Source organism: Ambystoma mexicanum, chromosome 3q (genome assembly GCF_040938575.1).
Source record: "Ambystoma mexicanum isolate Mex_15411 chromosome 3q, UKY_AmexF1_1, whole genome shotgun sequence".
Classification (NCBI taxonomy): domain Eukaryota; kingdom Metazoa; phylum Chordata; class Amphibia; order Caudata; family Ambystomatidae; genus Ambystoma; species Ambystoma mexicanum.
The window spans coordinates 388,552,410-388,577,840 of record NC_090926.1 but is presented as its reverse complement, the minus strand read 5'-3'; the positions used below and the strand labels follow the sequence as shown (position 1 = coordinate 388,577,840).

Below are 25,431 nucleotides of genomic sequence, written 5' to 3'. Positions count from 1 at the left end.
GTATAGGTCCTGGCTTCGTGATGCTCGATTAGCCCTAGCGACCAGAGGCCTGTTCACCTATTGATGGGATCGTCAGCTTGCAAAGGGATGTTCCATTCCAGCTCCTCGGGTACAAGACAACTGCCAGTAATAAACAGTTTCTAGAGCATGCACAGTAACCCTATTAAATGCACCGCTATTTAAGCAATAAGCCCCGTGCTTGGGGAGTATTACTGCTTCAGGTAATGCCCCGGGGCCCATAGTTAAAAGCCAAGCACTTAATGCAGGCCCGGGGCATTACCTGAAGTGGTAATGCCCCCCCAGTGAGGGGCTTATTGCTACTAGTAACCGGGGTACTAATAATGCCTTTTTTTCAGTTGCGAAACGGCTTTGGCATTTTGTAACTGAAAAAAAAGAACAAAATATGGCTGCTACGAAACTGGGTGAACGGAGTATACGTAGTCCCTTTACTCTTTCCATGGCGGCCATTGAAAAGGGAAAAAAAATGAAACAAAGAAGATGGCCGCCATGGAGCAACGAGGAGGGACTACACGTAGTCACTTCTCCCTTTCATGGTTGTCCTTTGAAAAGTGATTAAAAAAAAAAGCTGGCCACCAGAGAACGGGGAGAAGGGACTACACATAGTCCCTTCTCCCTTTCCATGGCAGCCAGGACACAGCTGAGACCAGCCCGACGCAGGCTTTGTCAGGCTGGTAATGACCCGGCCAGGGCCAATCAGATCACCTGTTTCCCCTGTTAATATACATTCCTATGTAATTGGACAAACACAGTGACAACCCTACCATGCACTCCGTTCTGGGCTCCCTTAATGTCCATATTGGGGTGATGTAAAGCGCCACTGCTCATTGCCATGACTGTAAACAGTCAGGATATGTTGACTGACAAGATTAGTTGACCTAAGCACACTTTCAGACTGAAAATGGGTTTACGTTACAGGCCCCTTTTAGCTCACTGTTATTGGACCTTATGTATAGTGGCTTCTGCCATTTGCTTGGGGGTTTGACAATTGGCATCCTTTGTGGAGAGGAGTTATGGGGTTGCTGCTGGAATAGCTGGAGGAGAGCAAGTTTGCAATGGCTAGCGTGGTGCAATGTAAATTGATGAAACCATGCTCCACCGTTGCAAAGCAACTGCATATTAAACATGTGTGCAGAATGTGTTACTTCTTACTGGATTGTTGGAGGCCTAGTTTAGGTCTGCATGATCCCAATTGTTGAGTAGACGTTCTCAAATTGATGTAGCATGACATGTAGTTTATGAAGAGAATGTGGATTTTGGTTGTGGGTGGCTACTTGCAATTCCTCAAGTGTAGAGTAGTGTGAGGTGGATGCTAGTTGCTAGAGAGAAGGGGACCCTGCTGTGTGCTAGTGTAGAAGACAGGTAGGTTTTAGGGGAGGCTGAGTTAGTTTTTAGAATAGGGACATTAGATGCATCAGAACCCAAAATGCTGGGGTTGCATAAGAGTAGTTGCAGAGCATCAAGGTTTGACCTGGCAGGTTACGGCCCTAAAACCAGGCCTACATTGGCTGTCACAGGAGCTGTAGATTCTCTGGTTTTCCCATTACAACTTGTCATCTGGGTTATACTTACTGTTGCCGGTGGGAAGGTCTTCGATTTCGGTTGATGTTAGTGTTTAGAGGGTTTATAAGAATGCACTGTGGTGAGGAGTTCTGAGATGCCAGCTTGACCAATGTTCCTTTACCAATTTGTAACTTGGATGCCTTGATGGTCAGGAGAGCATGATGAAGGGGGTGCACTACTCTTTGGTGTGAAAGATGTTTTTCCCCAGTGGGGATGTAGGTAACAATATCATCTAGATATGCAATACAAAAGTAAACTGACCCATTCAGAACATGATACACCAGACTCTGGTAAATGGCAGGTATATTATTATGGACAAGAAGGCATAACTCCTTCTTGGATGGTGAATGCAGTCTTTGCCTTAGCACACCAGTTACAATGATTTGCCAATAGTCAGTGGTGAGATCAAATATGCCAAGGTACTTGGTGGCACCCAGCATTTTCACCCACTCATCAGTTGATGGGAGGGGGTGAGAATCTCTCTTAGTTATAACTATAACAACTCTATAGTCAACACAGAATTTCAAGTTTTGTTAGCCTGGTTTTGGTATAAAAAACAATTGACTGTACCAAAGAGATTAGAGGACTAAATCACCCCAAGGCTGAACATCTTATTCACCTGAGACATTATGCAGTCCCTTACCTTATCTGACATTCTATAGCACCTGAGTTCCAAAAGTACACTGACCCTTATGCAATGTTATGTTGATGCTAGGGAGTCATCCATGGGAGGGGGTGGGAGGAGGTAAAAACATAGGAACAGACTGCCTCAGCAAAGTATTGCATTCATGATGTTACATTCATGATGTTGTTGTGGAGACAGGATTACTCCTTTATTGAATCATGTGAAGCGCTTCCTTGGTGTAAGACCAGAAACAACCCAATAGTATGTAGAGTGTGTTGGTCAGAAACCAATCGCATCATGTGACAAACATCGCAATCGCAGAATCGTCAATGTAACCAGAGGGCGTCCATTTTGTGAAATGCCAGCCATTTGCTTTTTTTTATGTGCTTCACATTTCATTATTGCTAATCATTTGGGAAGCGCAAGTGCTGACAACAGTCTCACTATCAAAGTGCCATGTTGGATTTTAGTTCCATGTGATGCAGGAAACCCCTTTCAGCCCATAATCGACCAGAATTGTGTACCACCCCAAAGGCATACTGACTGTCAGTGTATATGTTTATATTAAGGTTTGCAGAAATTTCACATGCTCTGGTTAACACTATTATCTCTGCAGCTTGTGCTGAGTTATATGGGATTATTTTGCTTTCTACAATACTTTTCAGTGTAGTGATGGCATATGAGGCAGTTAATGTACCATCGGGTAATTTAAAACAAGAACCGTCACAAAACAGTTCTCCATCTGGCTCTTTCTGTGGGGTATCAGTTAGATCAATTCTTCCTTTTGTCTCTTGTTCAGTAACCATTAAACAATCATGGGGGAATTCTTTTTCACTCCCTTTGTTATTGGGAGGGGGCATTAACTCGGCTGGATTTAAAGCACAACACCTCATAATTTGGATATGTGGTGCAAATAGAACTATTTCATACCTTGTTAATCTGGCTGATGTAAGGTGCTGCGTCTGCATTCTATTTAAAAGAACGTCCACTGAATGGGGCACCATGACGGTTAAAGCGTGACCTAAAACCATTCCCTCGGTTTGTTTTACTGAGGCAGCGGCTGTAGCAACAGCTCGCAAGCAGTGTGGCAAAGCACATGCAACAGGATCCAACGTGGAAGAGAAGTAGCCGCATGGTCTATTTCTCCCTCCTTGTTCCTGAGTCAAAACAGCCAAAGCACAACCATTATTTTCATGCACAAATAACTTAAAATTCTTGTCATAATTTGGCGTGCCTAAAACTGGAGCTGAACATAATGCAGCTTTGAGCAGGTCAAATGCTTCTTGACATTCCATGTTCCATGGCAAAGGTAAGGTAACATCTTTCCTTGTCAATGCCACTATCGGTTTCACAATCATAGAGAAGTTAGCGATCCACTGCCTCCAATATGAAGCCATGCCAATTAAAGCTCTGACTTCTTTCTGCATCTTTGGAATAGGCATATCAGAGATGCTTTCTATTCTTTCTGGTGTCAATCTTCTTCCCTCCTTCAAAAGGAGGTAGCCCGAGTAGGCCAATTCCTTTCGACAATGCTGGAATTTCTTTAATGAAGCTTTGTGTCCATGTGCTGCTAAATGTGTCAATAGTGCAACTTTACTTTCTTTACAAATTTCTTCTGTGTCTGCTGCTATTAATAAATCGTCTATATATTGTAACAAAACACAACCTGCTGGTAGTTCTAGCATATCTAGTTGTTCCTTTAATGCTCTACTGTATATACTCGGACTCTCAGTGTAGCCCTGCGGAATTCATGTGAATGTAAATGAATGTCCTCCTAGAGTGAAAGCAAATAAATATTTGCTATCTGGATGTACTGGAATACTAAAAAACACATTCTTCAAATTTATAACACTAAACTACGATGCAGATGCTGGAATCATAGTCAAAATTGAAGTCACATCCTTGACTTATGGAATTTGCGGATCAACAACTTTATTCACTCCGCGCAAATCAATTATGAAATGGTACGGTATGTCATTACCTTCTTTCTTGTAAACCGGAAGGATCGGACTATTGCAAGTACTACCAGAAGTTTCTTCAATTACGTTTCTATTAATCAAATCTGACACAATGCATTTCAATGCTTTCTCTCCTTCAGCCGAAATGTTATATTGCAGAATACGCGGCAATGTAATTCCTTCTTTCAAAACAATTTTCACTGGCTCTACTTTCAAACAACCAACATCATTGTCGTCAGTGGTCGAAGTGCATGAAAAGAAGTAGTGGAGCTATGTTCCCTACTGGTCTGCACCGCTCCCCGCAAATCCCATCGCCACACCCCCTCCAATGCACAATATTAACCCCCAAGCGCAAGCGCCTGCAGTTTAAGGGAATGTTCAGTGCTCTGCACTGAAAATGCAAGTTTCAACTGCTTCCTACATGTTTATTTTAAAAAGAAACCATTCCGGAGCATTTTCTTTTTAAAATAAAAGTATAGGAATGGTAAAACGTCATTAAAAGAATTAGAGGAGCACTGCTCCCGACAGCTCCCACCCACTTCGACCACTGATTGTCGTTCACTGCCCATATGCAAGCTGGTACTTTACTTAATTCAGTTGGTAATGGCTTAGATAAAAATTGTGATACAGGAGTCTTTTGTGGCGATATCGTCAAATACACTCCATCAGGAGAACAATAAATAACGGCATTCAATTTCTTCAACAAATTTAATCCCAACAAATTTTCACTGTAATTTTTCATCAAAAGGAATGGGCAAGATTCAGTGAATGGACCTAGCGTTATAGGTACTGGTTGTGACACTGGACTAATTACTGGTGTACCTGAGAACCCTACTAAGACATTATTATGCCCTGACAGTGGTATAGCTGGAACCAGCTGATGGTCAAGCGAACATTTTTGTGTACATGTGTCCGCTAGAAAAATGTGAAAAACTTCATTTCTACGTAGGGCCCTTTCTGGTCTACGGGAATGTATACTGGTTCCAACCTCTGTCTTGGGCTGTCCTAGTAGAACAGTACATCGTCAGATGTAAAGTCGCCAGAGTAATATGTATTTTACTGATTGTCAAAAATATTTTCACCATTTGTATTATTTCTCTGTTGATTTTGATTCTGGTTCTGATTGTGATTTTGATTACCCTGGTTATCCTGCAGTCGTGGCGCTCTTTGGTTTCTATTCTGTCCTTGTGTTCCCGGTTGACCTCTATTCTGTCTTCTCGGGAAAGTCCCATTTAGATTCTGTATATGCGGGCACTGTGCTCGCCAATGGCCTTCTTGTCTACAATAGGCACATTGATAAATCCCTATTGGACCACCTTGCATGTTGGATGCTAATGAAAATTGGACTCTGGATGGTGCATTCCCACCACCTCTATTATTGTTTGCTACTTGCTGCAACAATACTTTTGTTTTCAAGTTCCCTTTGTCCCTCAGTTCTTTGTCCTTCTCTGAATTTACTCTATTTTCATAATACTGGGCCATGTGTAATACTTCACTTTGTGTTTTTGCTTGCCATGCACTTTCAGATGTCATTATTAAACTTTGAATTTTCGGTAACAACCCTCGCACAAACTTATCAACAAACAATCTCTTCCCGGGTTCAGTACTCAAGTCTTGACCACTAAAATCTGCAAATACTTCTTCAAATCGATTAAAATAATCAGTCGCTCCTTCTTCTTTGCCCTGTAAACAAGCAGTCAATTTATCGCAAACTATTCTCTTCTCGGGTACCAAAGTTTTCAATTTCTCTACTATTCTTGATGGCAAAGCCAACATAATTTGTAGCGGCTTTTCTCTAGCCTTTCTCTCACTATCAATTCTAGTCAAATTCTCCCATGTTTCACCTAATATCGTTGCGTCATTTATATTTCTAACCTGTTTCCATATGTCTACAGGAAGAATCACGGGAAACAATAAATCAATGTCACTCAATGTAAAAACATATGAATTCAAAACAGATTCAATTTCTTAATAGAATCCTGACAGGTTTTCCTAATTTCAGGGATTGTCTGCTTGATAGTTTTTACTTCTTGCCTAGAAAAAGGAACATGTACAAACTGTGCAATATAATGGGCTTCTATCGTTCGTGCTGGAGTTCTTCCAGAGGCAGCAATTTCAACTTTCAGGATAAACGTGCGAGGCACTTCCCTCCTGGGTAATTGCAAACAAGGTCATTCTACATTTGTTCGTTTATCAAGCATGAAAGCTAAATCATGAGAAAAAACAGTCGTTCCAGTTTCAGGCGAAAATGCTCTTTGATAAATTGTCATTAAATCAGCAGGACAACATATCTTATTCTTCATACATTCATCTTGTAAATACTCTACCACGACCTGTAATATCTTTCTCTGCATTTCTGGTGTATACTGACTAAAAGTATCATGCACTTCCATTGGGGAAATGGCGGCATCTGTAATCCATCTAAGCGCATCTCGCGTACAAATTCTCATCTCTTCACTAACAGGTTTCAACAGCGGCAAAAATTGTTGCTGACCATATGACATATGCGCTTTATCTTTCTTCATTAATTCTCTATGCAATTGATCAAGCTCGTGCTTAAACACAAATATTCGGCCTACATGTTCTCGTACTTTTTTCGCATTATCTCGTGAATTCGAAAGGACAACCAAATCACACAACTCTTGCAGTACCACTCTATCGGTCAAATCACTCCATATTTTCACAAGATAATTCCCCATGTACTTCTAACAATACCTGCTGTTCACCAAGGCCTCTATGATCAGATATGGAACTTTGCACAGCGGCTTCATCATCACCGTCAACATATGTACTGCAAGTCTGTTTATTGCTTCCTTGTGCAGGCCCCATCTCTGTAGAACTGCCTACTAAAGCGGCTAACTCATGCTCTAGCAGGGGTGGAGGAAATGATGTCACAAGCACAAGGGGAGAGGGACTTACTACTGGTGCAGATGGAATAACGGGAATGGAAGGTACATAAGGAGGAGGTGCAACTGGGTCAGTACTTTGATGTTCATTTCTTCGCTCTGTCAATATTATGTTTATTAGCTCATCTGATGTATGCAAATCTTGCTGAGGATATATTTTCTGTACATCTAATTGGAAAGCCCTATCCATGTTCCTAACGGTTTCTGTCTGTTGATGCTGATCATGCTCTAGCGCTTTCTCGACATTCGTTTTATGTCTGCACACGTGTTTCTCTCCACTTCTCAAACAGAGATTAGCTTCCTTCCTCAAGTCTCTCACAACGTCGAACGCTGCTGGTCTGGCCTTCTCACATCATGTGACAAACATCACAATCGCAGAATCGTCAATGAAACCAGAGGGTGTCCTTTTTGTGAAATGCCGTCCATTTGCTTTTTTTCTTTTCTGTCAAACCGCTTTGCAAAATGTATTCTATGCTTCAAACTCACACACTGTGCAAGGCCACGGCCTGAATACTGAAATACTAACACAGACAGGAATGTCAAACCATGAAGAGATACATTGTTCTTCTCTCTCACTAAGTCCTTGAAGGCAAGCAGAAGCTGCATCTAATCAGTAGTCCAGGTGCCGGCCTGTCTAGCAAACGCTGTAGTAAAAGGCAGTTAAAACATGAATTATAATATTCTTCTAGTGGTACTCCTTCGGGGAGAGTGGTATTTGCTGCTTCAGAACTGTTTGACCCTTAGCTCATGAACCGAAACACACAGATAACATGCTAAGGAATGTTTCTCTGCTACGAACATGATATCTTTGCTGAACTAAGAGCTCTATGTTCCCCATAACAGAAAGCTGTCTCTGCTGCTATTGCTAGAATAACTCTGTTTAGACTGAATGAGGACTTGTCATAACGTGTCATATTTGTACTGTCGATCACCGAACCCTAGCCTGAATGATACGTTTATGGGCGGATCGAATTGCCTTCGTACTGATTGTATGTAATGTATATATATTGTTGCATGAGCATTGCTCGCTCTCTTGCATCTCACGAGGTCTGGGAAAACATGTTGCGAGATGTAGAGACCCAGTCGGCCGACTGAGATACTTTGAAATAAACCAGACTTGTTTGGAAATCGAACCTCGTGTCTGTTGTGTCACTAGTGTATATGGTTATTGTGCCTTAGTTTCCATATGCGGTCTTTATGTCCTAGCATTGGGGCAGATTTGGAAGCACCTCACTTTACTCTTAATTTCTGTCTGAGACTAGGTTGTGCTACCAGATCAATCTACACACACATTTGGCCATACTAATGCTTGACAAAAGCCTGACCTCCCTGCAGGCTAATATTTGCTTGTACCATCATAAATGCCATTCTTCTCGTATATCCTAGCACATAGACCCCTATATTAAATTTAACTTTAGGAGTGGCGGTTTTCAAATATTCCTTCACGAAGGCCAAATGGACTTCAACTGGTTGATCAAACAATAGGTCAAAAGGGAGGGAACCAGTACTCTCTTGATGTACCTCTCTGTATGCAAATGAGAGATATGGCAGAAGAGGATCCCACTTCTTTCTAACAGTCTCTTCCAAAGCATCCATAATGCTGTTAAGGGTTCCATTGAATCTTTCAACTGATCTATTTGTCTGTGGATGGTATGAGGTTGAATATGTGTAAGTCACACCATATTCAATCAACATGGCCTTCATGTAGGTGGACCTGAAGTTGATGCCCCTGTCAGAGAAATATTTCTGGGACTCCAACCCTCGTAAAACAAATACCCAGAATAGCCTTGACAACTGGATTAGAAGTTACTATTTCAAGTGAGATGACCTCTGGATATCTAGTGGCATGGTTAACAACCACTAAGAGAAACTTATTGAAGATGTAGAAAGATCAAGGAGACCAACAATGTCAATCTCTACCTTTTCAAAAGGAATCTCTACGATAGGGAGAAACACATGCGTTGCCTGTATTTTATGAGCAGTTTTGCCCGATAACTGGTAAGTGGCACAACTCCTAGAGTGAGCCCTCTATCTGTAGCCTCATTTTGGTGATGAAGGATGAACTCGCCTTTGTCTTTGTGATTCCAAAATCACCTGCAAGGGGGACATAATGTCAAATATCGTAATTTGTAGTGTTCCACTGTCTAGCAGCCAGTAAACCTTAGCAGCTGTATTGAAATCACCACATGGTCCTAACACTACATAGAGGCTGCAAAATACATGTTTACACTATATGTGAGAAAAATACAAAACACACCATGCATTCCAATCTTGAGCTTTTACGTCTTACACTTCACTATGTTTCTAAAAGAACATCATTGATTTTAGGAAATTACTAGGGCATCCTTTAAGACTAAACTTTGAGACTATATTACATGCCACAGTTATCTGTAAATAAGGTTTGGTTTCTTAAAACATATTTCTCAGCTAGAAATGAATATTATTTTCAGTGAAAACTGGTATGTGTTCCCTACTTGCAGCAGCTTTATGATCTTTAAGACATGGCAGTTAATCCAGTCCTGCATACTATTCCTTCAGCCAAGGTTCAATTGAAAATGCTCTTTTAGTTTTGGCTAGTTTTGGCTAGTAGGTGGTGCCCACCTCGAAGGTGAAACTATTGCATTAGTGTACAGCTTGGGAGAAATGGCATATGAGGAGGGGAAACAATGCATGTAGGTGTTCTTTGGTTCTTTACCCAAACATTGACGTCCCATGGCCATGCTAATCCCTATGGCCATTCCCATCCACTTCTCCCTGCCCAAAACACATGCACCTGGGATCTTTTTCAACTAGCCTTATCAAGCCTTGCCATGAAACATTGTGGTCAAAGTGCCTGCCAGTGTTTTTTCAAAGTAGTCTCCTGAGAGCTAATGACTTAATTGTAGCTGTAAATGTGCTACTGGCGTAATCAAATTGTCTTAATCAGGTCTGCCTTCATCCACTCGATTTATAAGCACGGTGCATGTCCTTCACTGAAGTGCTGTTAAAAACAAACATTGGCACAGCCAACAGTGTTGGCTGGTGTACAAGTATGCCTTTCCCATGCCTTTACAAAATCTAAACTATTGGCATTGCCAATGCTTGCTTCACTTTGAGAATGAACTGTGCAGTGGGCATTTCTTTTCCAGTCAATTGAATCTGCACCAACTGGTGAAGAAGTCCAGGAGACTTTGCAACTAATACATTGTTCCATCTCAGAATAATACTTCCAGTTATTCAAAGAAAAGGTATCAAAACCTGCCTTTTGGGTGATTTTAAAATTAGAATAACAGAGCACCAGATTTTTCTTTGTTCTATAAAAAATGAGAAAACAGGCTCACTGCTTCAGGTTACACTTGATCAAAGAAGGCATGGACAAAATAAACTAACATGACAGCAGTTTTAGTATCTTGGAGACTTAATGGATGCTTTAGAGATTTTAAAGCACGTTTACATCTGTGCTTCCCAGAATGGATTTCTTGATGTTGGGAAAGAAGGCATCAACAGACTCCTGCTCTTGTGTATTTAATTCTTTATAAAAATTAGTAAACAGCTTAACTATTACCCGAGTTGCAGAGATCAAACATACATTTACAACATTTAGGGAAACAACTTTTATACTTTATTTGCTTTTAGGAACAATGCTTGCCTTTGAAAACCTTATCCGACACCTACAACATTTGTCCTTGGCCCTTAGCAACATACCACAAGCATATCCAGCAAATGATGTATTGCACTTGAATTTATTTTTGGTTCATTCTGTGAGGGACCCAGTCCACAGCTTGTTATAGCTATTTGCCTCAAACTCTTTAATCACATTAAACTTCGAGCCTGAGGTCCTCTGTAATATCATTTTATTTGTGCATCATTCTATGATCTTCTAAACACAGCTTGATGTTTCAGTAACAGTGAAGGGTGTGTTCTTAAAAAGTGATGACTTTTTTTTTTATAAAAGCCAATCTTGCCTGTGGGACATTCTTCCCTTTTACTGACACCCTGAGGGGAGGCAAAAGCCAATCAGGTGGCCCGGAACATTGGTTTTTCTACATGGTAATGTTCTGATTCCATGTAGGCCACTGACTCCTCTCCCCCAGGCTACACATAAGCCCCCACACATGCTCACCCTCACTCTGACCCCCTCTGGTATCCATCCCCCTCACTCCCCCACCCTCCAGTCCCCACTTACTTGTCCATTTATTTCCTCTCTGGCTGTTGGTCACCACTGCGGCCATGGACATAGAAAAGGGACTCAATGTTGCCAACTTTGCAATGTTTTTAAGGGAACCCTGTTTGCACACTCATGCAAAGCTGAATTTCCTCAAAAACGGTATTAGCAGGCTAGCTCACCTGCCCGGGATACTAACAGCTATAGACACCTTGGATAGGGGAAGTTCCAGCTGGTAAAGGTTTTGCTCGGGCCTCTAACATGGCCCACGTGTCTTAACAGTCAGTAATGTCCTTCCCTCAGTGTGTGCTGCTTAAGTAACACATTACTAAGCCTCCATCTCTAAGTCATGTCTGTTAAGTCAAGACAAGTTTTAAAAATAAAAGTCATGGCTTTTACTTTAGAAGCCTGATAACAGAGTATCTGGACCACAGTTGATGTGTCAAATGGACTTGACTAGAGATCTATTAGAACATACAGAGTCAACAGAGAAGTCTATCCATTAGCAGAGGAATAAAACAAGCTGTCCGTGCATGTGGCTTGCGAAATCTTCTGGCATCGCCTAATCCCACTGCTACAGCCTTTCAGTGCAGAAGAAAGGTAGGTGCCTCTCAGATAATCTCCTTGAAGATTTTCGAGTTAAGAAGTCTCGCCTTGGGTGTGTGCTCCAGGGCCTGATTCAAAAGTTGGGTAAAATAAACACAAACAATACGATTGGAAGTATCTACTGCGATTAGCTTAGCCTCCATACATTTCCAAATGTATGGTCGGGCACGCAGGACAATATGTGTTCAAAGTTGTGACAAAACACAAATCTAGCTTTGTGAAAAAGAGTGACAGCACGACTTTCTCGCCAGAAGCCGCAGCAGGCGCAACTCACCCTCCCACCCCCTCAACCCATTGACATTTTAATTTCTTAGGTCTTTCCCCTGATGAGTGTGCTTCATGGAGGCCAATAATAGTGGCCATGACTTTTTAGAGGTAGGATAGAACCTTTTGGCCTTTAACAAGATCGTTAATGCCATTACTGTCCCAGCAAACCTTCTTGTGACTTGTGCTGCTAGGGACAAAATATATATCGTGTATTTGTGATACATGTGTGTCTTTCACACTCACTCTTATGAGCACTGCTGATATAAGGTCAGGCTGTGCCGCATGTTATTAACACTGTGGAAACAGCCATATTTATAGAATCCAATTTCAATTTGAGAACACTGTGGGTGAGCATATATTTCTGCTGGAAAGAACCTGGGGGCCGCGGGGGACACATTGTGGGGTGCAGGGGTGGTGGAGGCAAAAACATGATGCTTGCAAGGGACAACACTAGGAGCAACAAATAGTTTAGTCAATAAAATAACTGTTTGGCTGAGGGCAAGGACATCAGGATGTCAGGGATGTTCATAAAGCAAATTGGTATACATACCAGTCATTGAATGCATCTAAAAGGGGAATGGAGAGAAATCTCTGAATTGCAACAAAATAAAATGCATTCCCCAAAAATAAAGCAATACTTTAAACATCCTCATAATAATCCCTAAACCATTTCATCCAATGTTTTTAGGGTACTGCCCATCATTTCTGCTGAAATAATTAAATGAAATCATTCAGTGTGGCCCAGCCATCGTGCATTGGTGCCCTATGCCAGTGCATATGTAGCCCTTTGTATTCATATCCCAGTGCTGTGCAGTATCCTGGATAATAAACCATTCCTGGCCCTCCCGCATCATCTGCTTGTGCTCATGTACCTGCTGCATCTTCTGCTTGAATTGGTGATATCCAATCAGTAGGAAGATTACCGGCCTTGCATGGATGCGTCAGCTGATGTTTTTTGGAAATATTAAGGCTGGCATCAGCTAGCATGCCTATTAACTCATGCAGGAAGAATTGAAGGACAGAAGTGGCATAGTCTGTTTCCCTGCCTTCAGGGAGATTGCACAGCTTTAGGTTATTTCTACTGCTCCAATGTTCAAGGTCTTCTGTATCTTCTGTAATACTACAGCTTTACTGATTCCCTCTTGATTATCTACTATAAAAGTACCCTCCTTCTGTTCTAAGGTACTGTTAATTGTGTACATGAAAGGATTCAAAGCCATATTCACTACAAGAATAGTGTTAAGTGCTGGGTCCTGAAGGGATTCTTTTTGGGGCAGGGAATAACTTTTCAACCATTTGCGTGCACCAGAGAGAAGTGATGAGGTCCTATTTGGTAGAGTTTTTTGGGAGGCGTGGTCATTGCCAATGGCCTGGATTATGCAGATGGAATGGTGAACAAATGATAAGTCTGAGCACAGGATGCTCAAGTATGGACCAGACATCGCTTAATTTAATAAGCTCATGGTTAGTGGGGATATGGCTGCACCACAATAACGGTCCATAATAATGAGGTGTTGTGCAAACTCCTGTGCAGGTACCACTGTCAGCAAAACCTGCAAACCAATGCTCCTGATCTGAGGAGCCCAGCAGGAATATAGCATGTGAACCCCGATGACTGTTTTAAGGTGGCTCTTCCACACCAGCACTTGCAAAGCCAACATGGCATCCCTCGTTGCCATTGCCACAAAATAGTAATGCCAACAGCATGGAGTGCTGCTTTTTTGCTGAACTTGGTTCCCTATCACCACATACCACTCGCGCGGCACAACCACTGCTGCATCCAATGAATACTAACACTGGAAATGGTCCTTTTGCCTTTCTGCTGTGAAACAATTGGTGCCATAGCAGCAACACCACCATAGTGAACGGAACATAAAGTAGGTTCTTCAGCTGTGGAAGAAGCTTAAAGGCAGTTGGAAGTTGTCAATTGGTGCCAACAGCAATTTTAGCATGAATGCCAATTTTTGGCAAGTTTTCTGTCTCAACTGAACATGGAGTGCAGTTAGTATGACTTACTCTCTGACATCATTCTTCTGTGTTGTATTCCTGGAAACAGGATTATAGAAGTAGCAGTAGCACATATAAGAGATGTTTAAAGCCACCAAAGCGAAAAAACTGGATCATCTTATACTGTGGCATTTTTAACCCGTTCCAACAGCTACACCCAGGGTAACGGCCAGGCTGCCTGAGTTAATGGCCCAAGTGGAGCGAGGGAGGTTAACGAGGGCCAGGTGTAGCCCATGGAACAGGTTACTAACGCGATTCGCACCTGGGTTATCAAAGTGGTAACCAGGGAGCTAAAAAATGTTCATTCATTGAACGGGACACCGTGTGCATCACGTTCAATGAATGAAAATACTTTCCAAGATGGACACCAGGGTTTTAGAAGGCAGGGCTCTGTATGGAGCCCTTCTTCCACTACCATGGCAGCTGGAAAAATGAGATGCTGTAAAACTGCTTCTGCAGTGGTAGAGGGCGGTCACTGCCGCCCCAATCAGGTAAGTGGGGTTGGGGGGTTGGGAATATTAAATTAAAAGAAAACAGGGAAAGGGTGGGTGGCTAGAAGATGGCGGAGCAGGGCAGGGGTTTTCATCCTGCGGGTTCTGTGTAAGGCGGGCTGATATCAGTGGTTTCAGCACGCAATCCGAGGAACCTGATTGGCTGCGTCCCCCACCCCGGGTGCAAATAAGCAACTAAGAATCACAGAAAAGTGGCCATCCTGGATAATACCAAGGCAGATTCTTGTGGAAAAGCAATTGTAAATGCTGTAGCAGAATGCGGAAAAATAATACATTTCAGAGGGCGGCTGACAATCATGCCCTTATAGAGGGGATATGCAGCACAAGAACACCACCAACTGGCCTAATGGCACACACATGCCCATTCCAATTGGAGACTATTTGGTGCGCTGTGAAGTCAACTGAGAGGGGGCAATCGATGGCACATTTCCTACAGCTCCCTTTTCTTAAAAAACATGTGCTAGCTATAGCAGGGATCCCTTTTCCTGGCATTGCACCCTGGGGATAATGGGCACAGTGTGGTTATTAGATATCCGGAGCCAGGCCAGGTTGCAGGACACCAATAGTAAATGGTCATCAATACATAATCACAGCTGTAAGCTCTTTAAATACTTGAATACCTATAACATAGAGACGGGTTGGGCCATTTAATACAGGAGCCAGGGTTCCCGGCATCAATAGTAAACAATCATTGATACATAAGTACAAATGTAAGCTCTTTAAATACTTGAACTCAATATCTGTTACAGGTTACATTCAAAGGCATGGCAGGCAATTTTTAATAAAACAAAATAACTTAGCATAATGGATATCGAATAACATATGTTATCTATTTTTAAGGCTCTTCCCATAATTGTTGTAGATGGATTCGCCAAATTGATCTTCGCCAAATTAGGTTACCAAATCCCTGTCCCACAGGCTGACCTGCACGGTGAAGACCACCAAAAGCATAGTCTGTGTTCTTTATCTAGTTTTCGTTGTGCTGAGTCAGGAAGTGGAGGTGTGGTGCTCCGTGGAAGAGTAGATAAAACGATTGTTGGGGAGTGGGGTATGTGGGAGGTTGAGGGTACACCATTGGATTAGAGGGGCTGGGCTGGGGGTGGAGTGGGGGGGAATGCACACAGGGGGAATCATGCTCATCAGGTCCCAGAAGTAGGCCATGGGGGCAGATTCACCCATCCAGTTTAGATTTGGAAGGAAGGTGGTCGGGGGTGGGAAAGGGTATGGAGGTGAACCTCCCCCCACACCCCATAGGTGTGGACAGCAGGGGACAGGGGGTGGGAGCGTGAGATTCACCTAAACAGTCGTCGACAGGTGAGGGCTCAGGGAGGTGTTTGGTGGGTGGGATTTAGTGGGAGGGCTTTTGAGGATCTGCGATTGAACCAGTTATACTTCAGTCGAGTCGCATAGATCCTTTTTTAATAGTGAGGAACTGCAAGCAAGAGAGTAACAGCGAGGTCTCTGTATAACACTAATATTATATAATGCAAGCCTAGGCCCACTTAAGGAACTGCAATGGCGGTTCCATGTGTTAATATCCCTGCATAAATATCGCCATACAAAAATATCGCCATATTTTTCCGGCTATATTAAGGCATGGAATCTGCGGGGGACACCCCTGCAACCCCTGCATTATTTTTGAAGGAACGAGGGACACCCATGCAACTCCCGCTCCCAAAACCCCCAAAAATGATCCCCAGCAAAAATATCGCCTTTCCAGATGCTATTTTAATATCAGGTATCTATGTGTGATTTGTCAGTTCAGGCCCCTGGACAAGTGTAAAGGTGTAGGATGAGCCTTGGTGACTGGTGGCTTGAACTATTGCAATGCACCCCTGGGGGTACTTCGATGAACCTTATTAGCCGACTCCAGGTGGCTTAACACTGTTTGTTTTCTGGAATTAGAAAACACAATCATGTCTTAGCTCTTGACAGGAACCAGCTGTGGCTTCCTGTAGAGAGTTCAGCTTTAACTTTTCCGGATCATCTTCAAACGGATCCATGAGGTTGGTTCGTCCTACCTTAAGGATGCAATCAGACAGTATATCCCAGGATGAAGCCTTTGGTCTGTGTAGGATAAAGACTAGACATCCCTTGGACTCTGGCAGACCAGAGAAGAAAAGACTCTCAGTCATGGAACCCGGGTTTAGCAATACATTACCAAATTCTACTCACTGTCCAGAGGCAATTAAGTCTGCTTCGTTGACTACATCAGCAATATATAAATAACCCAATCAAATCGATCGAATAATGATAGCACATATTTTTCTGATTCCGGGCCCCTGTTGAGAGGGCATCTGTTGAGGTAGATGTTAGGCATGGTGTCCAATAGAGTTAAGATCAGCGAGTAGAGGCAATTTATACATGTGAAAACTGATTGGCCGAGTGAGATTTTTTTTTTTTAAACAGAACTGGGGACCGCCTTCCTATTCCCATTCCACATACTTGGTTGTCGAAGAGCCACAGCCACAATGCCTGGCCATGTTTTGCACTATGCTTCCACCTACCGCGTCCCTCGCTGAGGTCACAGCACCATTATTTGTGAGGGCCACTACAATTATTGCTGGTAGGCTGCGCAAGGTACAAGGTCACACCTGCTCTTCCTGGGAAGACTTTTAAAATGATGACGGTTGTAATTTCAGCAGAATCATAATGAATGTCCTGTCTGAGGATGTTCCTTGTGTTCCTTCTAGTTAATATTTAATTATTTTCTCTGTTGTTTCATTCTTTCTCATTTAACTTTTTTCTTTTTGCCCCTTTCTTAAATTTAACTCAAATGTCTTTCCTTCTTATATGACAGGCATGTCTAATTAATCTTCATACTTGTATTATTTTTTTGTTCTGAATTTCAATTAATATCTAATGTCTTTGTCCTCTTTTCTCTGTCATGGTTCCTCCATTTCCATCTTTACTCACCCGTCGTCCCCTCCAAAGCCAGTGACCCCTGACCTGCTGCTGAGCCCCAGTGACCGAGAAGATGGCGACCTGGAAGCAGAATATCCTGAAGACCGTGGAAACTGGACCGGGAAGCTGGATTTCCTGCTCTCCTGCATCGGATACTGTGTGGGCTTGGGAAATGTCTGGAGATTTCCGTACAGAGCCTACACCAACGGCGGAGGTAATAGAAACATGCGCGCGTTCATGGGTTGGATCTTGAGAATCCTGCCAAGGCCAGGCATCCATCACACCTTGATATTCCAAAGAGCCATCCCTGAAGCCTTTAGCTGCAAAATGTCCCCTATTAGTCCTACTAGTGGCCTGTACTGTAGTCAAAATGGTTGCCGAGCTTAAAGTCTGGACTTGTGCGGGATGCCACAGATTCTGTTGTTTCAGGTGTTTGGGGTGCATACAATGTATCTTTATGACAGTATTTGAAAGAGGCAGAGTTGTGTGCAATATAGAGGTTATTCTGACTCTTGTCAGGTGCTGTGGTTTAGAGATCTACAGTTAGGGCTAATTTATGAGTTTGGCGGTTACAGTAAAAACGTTTGATGTTTTAAATGCCTCCTTTTTTAAAAATAATACGTCATCAGGTGTTGGGATCACACTGAATATTTAAGGTATGTTGTACGCAGATATTAGTACCTTTGATGATATGATATGATGTGGCATTTATAACGCGCCTGTACACAAGGGTTTCAAGGTGCGACAAGACAAGGAGGGGGAAACAAAGGCAGAACAAAATAACTATTTTACTAGGCCTTGTGTCATTCAGATTGCGCAAATACGGGAAAGAGGGAAGGGGAGAAGTTCCAGGGGGGAGGGGTAGGGGGACGTGCAGTTAACTCACAAGTGCAGCCAGCGGGTGGCTCATAAGTGCAGAGAGAAGGGACTGTGGGGTTGCAGATACAGACCCTTAAGTGCTTGGGAGCCCGAAAGGCAGTGCAAGAGCAACTGGACATGCAAGAGCCTGGGCCCGAGTTCAGCGGTTGACCACGTGACCAGTGCGCGGAGCAGTCAGGTGCATCAGCAGGGGAGAGGAAGAGAGAAAGCGGAAGCGCAAAGGAAGGCCTTGAGTTGCTTCTGGAACCGGAGGTGGTTCTGCTCAAGTTTGAGAGAGGCAGGGAGGCTGTTCCAGGGGGAGGCCCCAGCCGAGGAGATAGATCTGCCCCTAACTCTTTCCTTGGAGAAGCATCTGACCCTCAGAGAGGTGGAGGTGGATGAGCATAGAGCTTGACAAGTAAGATGTTTTGGAAGAGAAAGTTGGAGGTAGATCGGTCCCAGGCCCCAGAAAGCCTTGTGGACGATGCAGGGGGTCTTGCAGCTGATCTTTGTAGCCACGGGGAGCCAGTGAAGAGATTTCAGAGCTGGAGAGATATGATCGCTGAGCTTGAGGCCGAGGACAAGTCTTGCAGTACTGTTCTGAATAAGTTGTAAAAGTCGAAGAGTAGAGGCAGGAAGATTTAGAAAGATGATGTTGCAATAGTCCAGCCTAGAGAGGGCAAGCCCTCTCTAGGTAGAATACCTCTGAGGAGGTGCAGCTGATAGTTTGACTTCTTATAGACATCAGAGATCAGAGATGTGAGGAAAGAAGGGTGGAGTCGAAGATGACACCAAGGTTTTTAGCCTCACAGGAACAAGCAGGGAGAGGGCCCAGTGTGGGCATCCAGAGAGAGAGAGAGGAAAGGAGGGAGTGGGTGTCCCAATGAGGAGGAACTCAGTGTTACTGAAATTAAAGGCAGAGATCATTGGCGGCACACCATTCCTGAATTGCGGCCAGACAGTCAGGTATGAGAGAAGAAGCAGGGGTGGCTGAGGGGAGCCTGAAAGAGAGGTGAGTGTCATCTGCATAACATTGAAAATTGGAGCAGAAAGCAGCAATGCAGTGGGAAAGAGGTGCCAGGTAGTGGTGGAAGAGCCAGCAACAGAGGTTAGACCCCTGGTGAACACCACAAGTAGAGAGAGAGAGAAGAGAGGAAAGACCCAGTTGGACCTGAGAGCGTCAGTAGTTGAGAAAGGAGGTCAACCAGGCCAGCCCCTGATCAGTAATGCCAAGGTTGTCGCGGAAATGATTGAGCAGGATGGCATGGTTGACCGTGTCAAAAGCAGAGGATAGAGGAGAATGAGGATAGAAAGGAGATTAAAGTCAAGATTGGAGAGAAAAGCTTCACGGGTGTTCAAGAGAGCAGTTTCCGTGCTACTGGCAGCTCTGAAGCCAGACTGGCGGTCATGGAGGCAACCAACAGATTCAGTATGTAGATTAAGCTGGGAGATGGCCAGCCTTTCAGAGAGTTTGCCCAGGAAAGGAGTGATGGAGATCGGGCTATAAGTAGCCAGAGAGGAAAGATCGGCCGAGGGCTTCTTTAGAAGGGGGTTCACAGAAGAGTGATTAGGGGAGAGGGGAAGGTTCCAGTGGCAAAGGAGGGATTGCACAAATCAGACAAGGCTGGAGCAAGGGTGTCGATGTGGTCCTTGATGGTTCTGGATGAGCAGGGGAGAACCTGACGAGACTTTCATAGATCAGACTAGCCTAGAAACATCGTCAGGGGTTTAAGGGTAAAGGAGGAGAAAGGAGGAGCGATGGCTTCCGACAGACCAGGAGTGGTAGAGGCGAAGGAACAGGAGGTAGAGGAAGAAAGGGTGGGCAGGATGTACTGAGTTTTAGCAGTGAAATTAGATGCCAAGGCCGTGCAGAGGGCCAGGGAGGGAACAAGAGAGGTAGTGACTGCAGGAGGATTTGACAGCTCCTTGCAGATTTTGAAAAGTTCAGCCGAGTTGTTAAATGCCGCAGTGATGCAGGCTTGGGTGTAGGCTCGCTTCTTAGAGAACATAGAGAGTCTGTACGGCCTTTGCAGCAGTTAGCGGGCCAGTTTGTCAGGGAGTGCTCCTGATGATCTCCATTTCCTCTCCGCTACCCTACACTTGCATTTAGGGGCGGCGAGGTCGCAATCGTACCAAGAGTTTCAGTTAGATTTGGGCTTCAAGGGAATCGTCATGACAGGGGCAAGGACTATCAGAGTGTTAGAGATAGAGAGATGAAGGTTAGAGAGGGTTATGTCAGAGTGTGAGTCAGCCAGAGGTGTAGGAGGAGGAGAGAAAGTAGCAACGAAAGCCTCAACTGACACCCCCTTCATGGGTCGGATGAACGAGAAGGTAGGTGGCAGTTCTGGAGTCGGCTTGACCTGCTGGGAATTATATGATAGGATATGATATGACATTTATAGCACGCCTATACACAAGTGTTTCAAGGCGCTAAAAGAGAGAGAGAGAGGTGGGAAGAAAGGAGAAAGTGATCACTCCAAGAGAGAGGAGCGGTAAGAGGGTTAGAGAAGGGGAGGTCTGAAGAGATAGAGAGAGAGAGAGAATCGCAGAGGTTGGTAAGAGTCCTGAAGAGGGGGTGGGAGCACCCAGGTGGAAGAATAAGCTTTCACACCCAGGGAAAGGCCAGTAGCCAATCAGATGGCTGGAACAGCAGGTGGGAATATACATTCTCCGCCTGCTGTTCCAGCCACCCGAGACCCTTCCCTGGGTGGCGGCAATAGGGAGCCTCTCCCCCACTACCCCACACCCGCAAAACCTAACCCAAACCTCCTTCCCTCCCCACTTACTTGCAGGACGGGAGCTTTATGCTCCAGTCTTGCGTACCTTCCACTCCGGCTGCCACCATAGAAATGGAAAATGGACTTAGTCCCTTGGTAACGGCAATCTTGGTTTTTGTTGTTTTTGTTTTTTCCTTGGGTGACTGGCATCGCTTACGGCAGGCAATCTCCGGAGGAAAGAAAAGAAAGCCATTTGCACCCTGGATGAACCCTGGGGTACAAATGGCTTTCACACCCCGGCGGGGGGCGTCATGGCCTGTAACAGCCCACAGCCCTTCGGCGAGGCCCTTGGTTCGCTTGCGCCTACCATAACTCAGGCTGGCGGGCTGTTACCGGCCATGTCAACCTCCCGTGCCAGGGCGTGAAAGCCATATTATTTACCACAGTCAATACTTTCTATATACCCCTGGCCAAAAAAATACCATGTGACCCCAACTCAAAGTTAGGTATTTTAAACAATAGGGGCATTTGAATAACTACAGGTGACATGTGGAAAGCAACGTTTTGTCGAGCTCAGCTTCTGCCATTGGCCTCGGGGCACTGATAGTCGTCAGGGTGTTGTTAGTTGTTCTGCAGGAGAGGTATAGAAAAAGCTAGAATGTAGGTGAGCGCAGAAGAGGAGGTTATGTGAGGTGCAGCGCTGCGGTTTCCTTGTGTTTTTGATTTCAGTATTGGTTTCCTGTGAGCAGGGCTGTCGGCAGTATGGTCCTAATGTCCTTCCCATATAAGGTAAGAAGGTTTTACTTAGCACTGTCTGCTGAGTAGAAACCTGTTAAGTTATTGTGATTTATACCATGCAGCGCTGCCATTTGCATGGATTCCAGGTGCTCTAGTAGATCTGAAAAGGAAGGAGAGCTAGAGAGGGCTTAGTTTGTGGGATCGAGAGGGAAAGCACAAGAGAGCTTTGATGTGCAGTTGATGGCTACAGTTGGGAAAAACCAGTCACTATATGCTCGGTTTGTATTTAGTCAGGATGGGTTAGGTGGTGTTTGGTGTATGAGTGTGTATGGGATGGTTTGTGTATAATTGGTTGCTTTCTGTTGTGTGTGTGATTAGTTGGGTGTTGCGGAGTGTGTGCAATTTGTGGGAGTTTTAGGTTTCTGCTGCAGTACAGGTGTGTGTGTGTGTGTGTTTAGTTTGGTGTTTGAGGGTGATGATGTAGAATATTAGCAAGTTTTTAGTAGGGTTATTCGGGGTTCGAAATTGAGGGGAGCTGGGAACTGTTTAGCTCCTGATTCTAGCATAGTCGAGCCTAGTTAGCTTGAAACCAACAGCTACCAGGAGCTACTTTTGGCTCCTAGGGCCAACTGGTGCCTTTAAACATGTAAATATGACCTTAACTTTGAGTTTTTGAGAATGCTAATAAAGAAGAATTAGAAAACATCTAATACACATTTAAACACAATGGTTTATACAAAATGAACAACAGGTTAAATGAGCATCTCTGGCAGCTCCTGGTTCCCCTGTGGGAGCACCTGCCTACAAGGTGATGCCCGACACCCAGGAGCTGGTTTTTGCTCCTGCTCATCGAACCTCAATTTCAAACCCTGGTTATTGATAGAAGTTGTCCGGGCCATTCTCTGTAATGGTTATATTGGTCTAGCAGGGTTCATCTTCTTCTATGGTGGTTTGCGTTAAAAACCTTTTTTTCTTTTGGAAATACAGGTTTTGGTTCATTAGGCTTTTGTTGTTTTGGGTGTTCCCCCTTGTTTCTCTTCAACAGTGTTTCCTGTTTAGCTCATTGGGTTAAAGAGCCATGCGATTAGTAATTTTCTTAATTTTAGGTGGTTTTCTGTTGTCGTATTTACTTCGGGCGTAAGTTCCAAAGTTTTGCCATGATGCAGGTGAATACTGATCCAGCAAATTCAGCTCTGAGTACTTTTCTGGTTCAAGGAGAATGTCATTGCTGGATCTTAATTTTCGGTTTGGTTTGTAGATGGAGGCTTTTCCCTGTATGAATGCCGCCCCTTGGCAGTGGATTGCTCTGTGGGTTATTCATAGTGTTTTAAAGAAAATAATTTGTTTTACTTTTTGCTAATGTCGGGTTCTCAGTGCTGGTTTAATGTGTTGGCTGTGGATTGCTCTGTAGGATATTCATAGTGGTTTAAAGAAAATAATTTGTTTTACTTTTTGCTAATGTCGGGTTCTCAGTGCTGGTTTAATGTGTTGGCTGTGGATTGCTCTGTAGGATATTCATAGTGTTTTTAAGAAAATATTTTGTTTTACTTGTTGCTAATGTCGGGTTCTCAGTGCTGGTTTAAGGTGTTTTCTGTTTGTGAGTCTGATGAGTAGTCTTACTGCTGCGTTCTATATTCACTGTCGTTTTTTGGTGAGGTAGTTTGGCATTCTGGGGTAGGTGCTGTTGGTGTAGTCTATTCCTGACAAGGCTAGGGAGATGACAGTGAGTGTTCTATGTGGGAAGGTGACGAAAGATAGTTTTGCTTGATTATGTGTAGTTGGAAAAAGCACTTCTAAAGGCTGTGTTGAATTGCGGTTCGAGTGTTAGGTCATTTCCATTAGTATACTTTGATTTTAAAAAAATGACTAATGCGCTAGATCGCTTAAACATACGTTATATCTATTGTTCATCCAGTCAGGGTTTTTACCAAAACACTGTTGTTGTCCAAAAACATTTAAAATACAAAAATAACATTACAATTCCCACCATGAATCCTTTTGAACAGCCTAATTGTTGACTATTACAACTACATTCATTACATCCAAACAGTTGTGCAGTTCCAGCCAATTACAGTTCCTTACATTAATCTTTTTTACTGCCAATTCCTAACATTAATCTTTTGTACAGCCAACATGTGTTTCGATCCTCAATTTCAGGTCTTCCTCAGGGCTTGCTTAAATCCTTGCTTTTTCTGTCTTGCCGTTAACTTATTTACTCTGTGCCAGCATACTAGTTGTTCTAGCTCCTATTTATCGGGCCGCTGTCTCAGCTCGTCAATACATTTACAACATCAATGTGGCGTAGTTACGCTTATTCCTCTTCTTTTAGCAGCATAATTCACGAGAAACCACGTGGCTCAAAGCTTTTAACAATTTTGGAAGGTTCCGGTCGAGTTCCCATTTCAGTAGGCCATGGAATGGGGTATTGGTTTGAAAGGTTATGGGGCGTGATCATGATTTCTGTATTGTCTGGGTTGAGTTTAAGGCTATTGGTACTCATCCTATCTTTTATTTCTGTGATCCTGTTGATAAGGGTTGGGTCCTAATCTCCACTAGTGTTGGGAACAGTGGGTCTGTGTCTTTTGTTGAGGTTGATGAGATGGGCATTTAGATGTTGTAGAGCAGTGGTGAGCCTTGTGGAACTCTGCAGGTTGTTGTGGGTGGTGCTGAGTTGAAGGTGGTAGGTGGTTACCCACATTTTATTTTTGTTCTTTCTGCCAGCGAGGATTTTAACTACAGTAATGTTGTGTTGTCGGTTCCTATCTCTTCGAGTCTTTTGATGAGTGTTTCATGGTGGACTGTGTCAAAGGTTGCTAATCGATCTAGTAGTATTAGTGGTGATGTGACGTTAGAGTCTGTGTTGGTTTTTAGATCATTTTACATACATATCAATGTTGTTTGTATTCCTCCCATGGGTCTGAAGCCGACTTGTGCCTGGTTTAGTATTCAATTGTTTTCTTCATGTTCCAGTATTTGTTCATAAACATAGCTTTCAAGGAGTTTTGCTGGGTATGGGACGTTTGAAATGTGTTGGTAGTGTTTAGGTCTTCTTTTTGTTTCCCAACAGGTTTTTAAGGAGTGGTTTGATGCTAACTGAAATGAAGGCTTGTGGCACATTTCCTGTTGCTAGTGAATGGTTAAATATGTTGCAGAAGTATTCTGCAGGCATTTTTTGCCTGAGGATAGTCTTGTTCATGTCTGGTGAACAGGGGTCTGCTGGTGAGCCAGCTGTGTTGATTTTATTCAGTAGGCTGGTGAATATTTCTGTTGAATTGGTGTTTTGTCTTGTGGTTGGTTCTGGCATTGGCTGGTTAGAGAAAATGCTGGTGTTTTGGGGCTCTTGATGACTTGTTGTATGTTTGTGTTTTTATTTTTGAAGTGGTCAGCAAGGTTTTTGCATAGTTTTTGTGAGGGTGTGGTGTGTTGTTACAGACTGGTGGGTTTCATAGCTCATTGATAATGTTGAACATGTCTTTCTGGGTGTTGCTTGAGCTTGTTATACTTTTGTTGTAGTATATATTGTTTACTTTGAATATTGTAGCTTTGTATAGTAGTATCTGTCTTTAGTATGTGATTTATTTTCTGATGATCATAGTTTTTCCACCATT

General features: G+C 43.5%; 1 protein-coding gene across 2 annotated transcripts in view; it reads left to right on the top strand.

The window, feature by feature from the left end:
- Nucleotides 1-25,431, top strand: part of SLC6A7 (solute carrier family 6 member 7) — a 543,627-nt gene that overhangs the window by 225,473 nt on the left and 292,723 nt on the right. For both annotated transcript variants that reach the window (XM_069654061.1, XM_069654062.1), the window contains exon 2: nucleotides 17,541-17,724. In XM_069654061.1, the coding sequence (XP_069510162.1) occupies nucleotides 17,541-17,724 (184 nt within the window). The remainder of the gene's footprint in view (nucleotides 1-17,540; nucleotides 17,725-25,431) is intronic.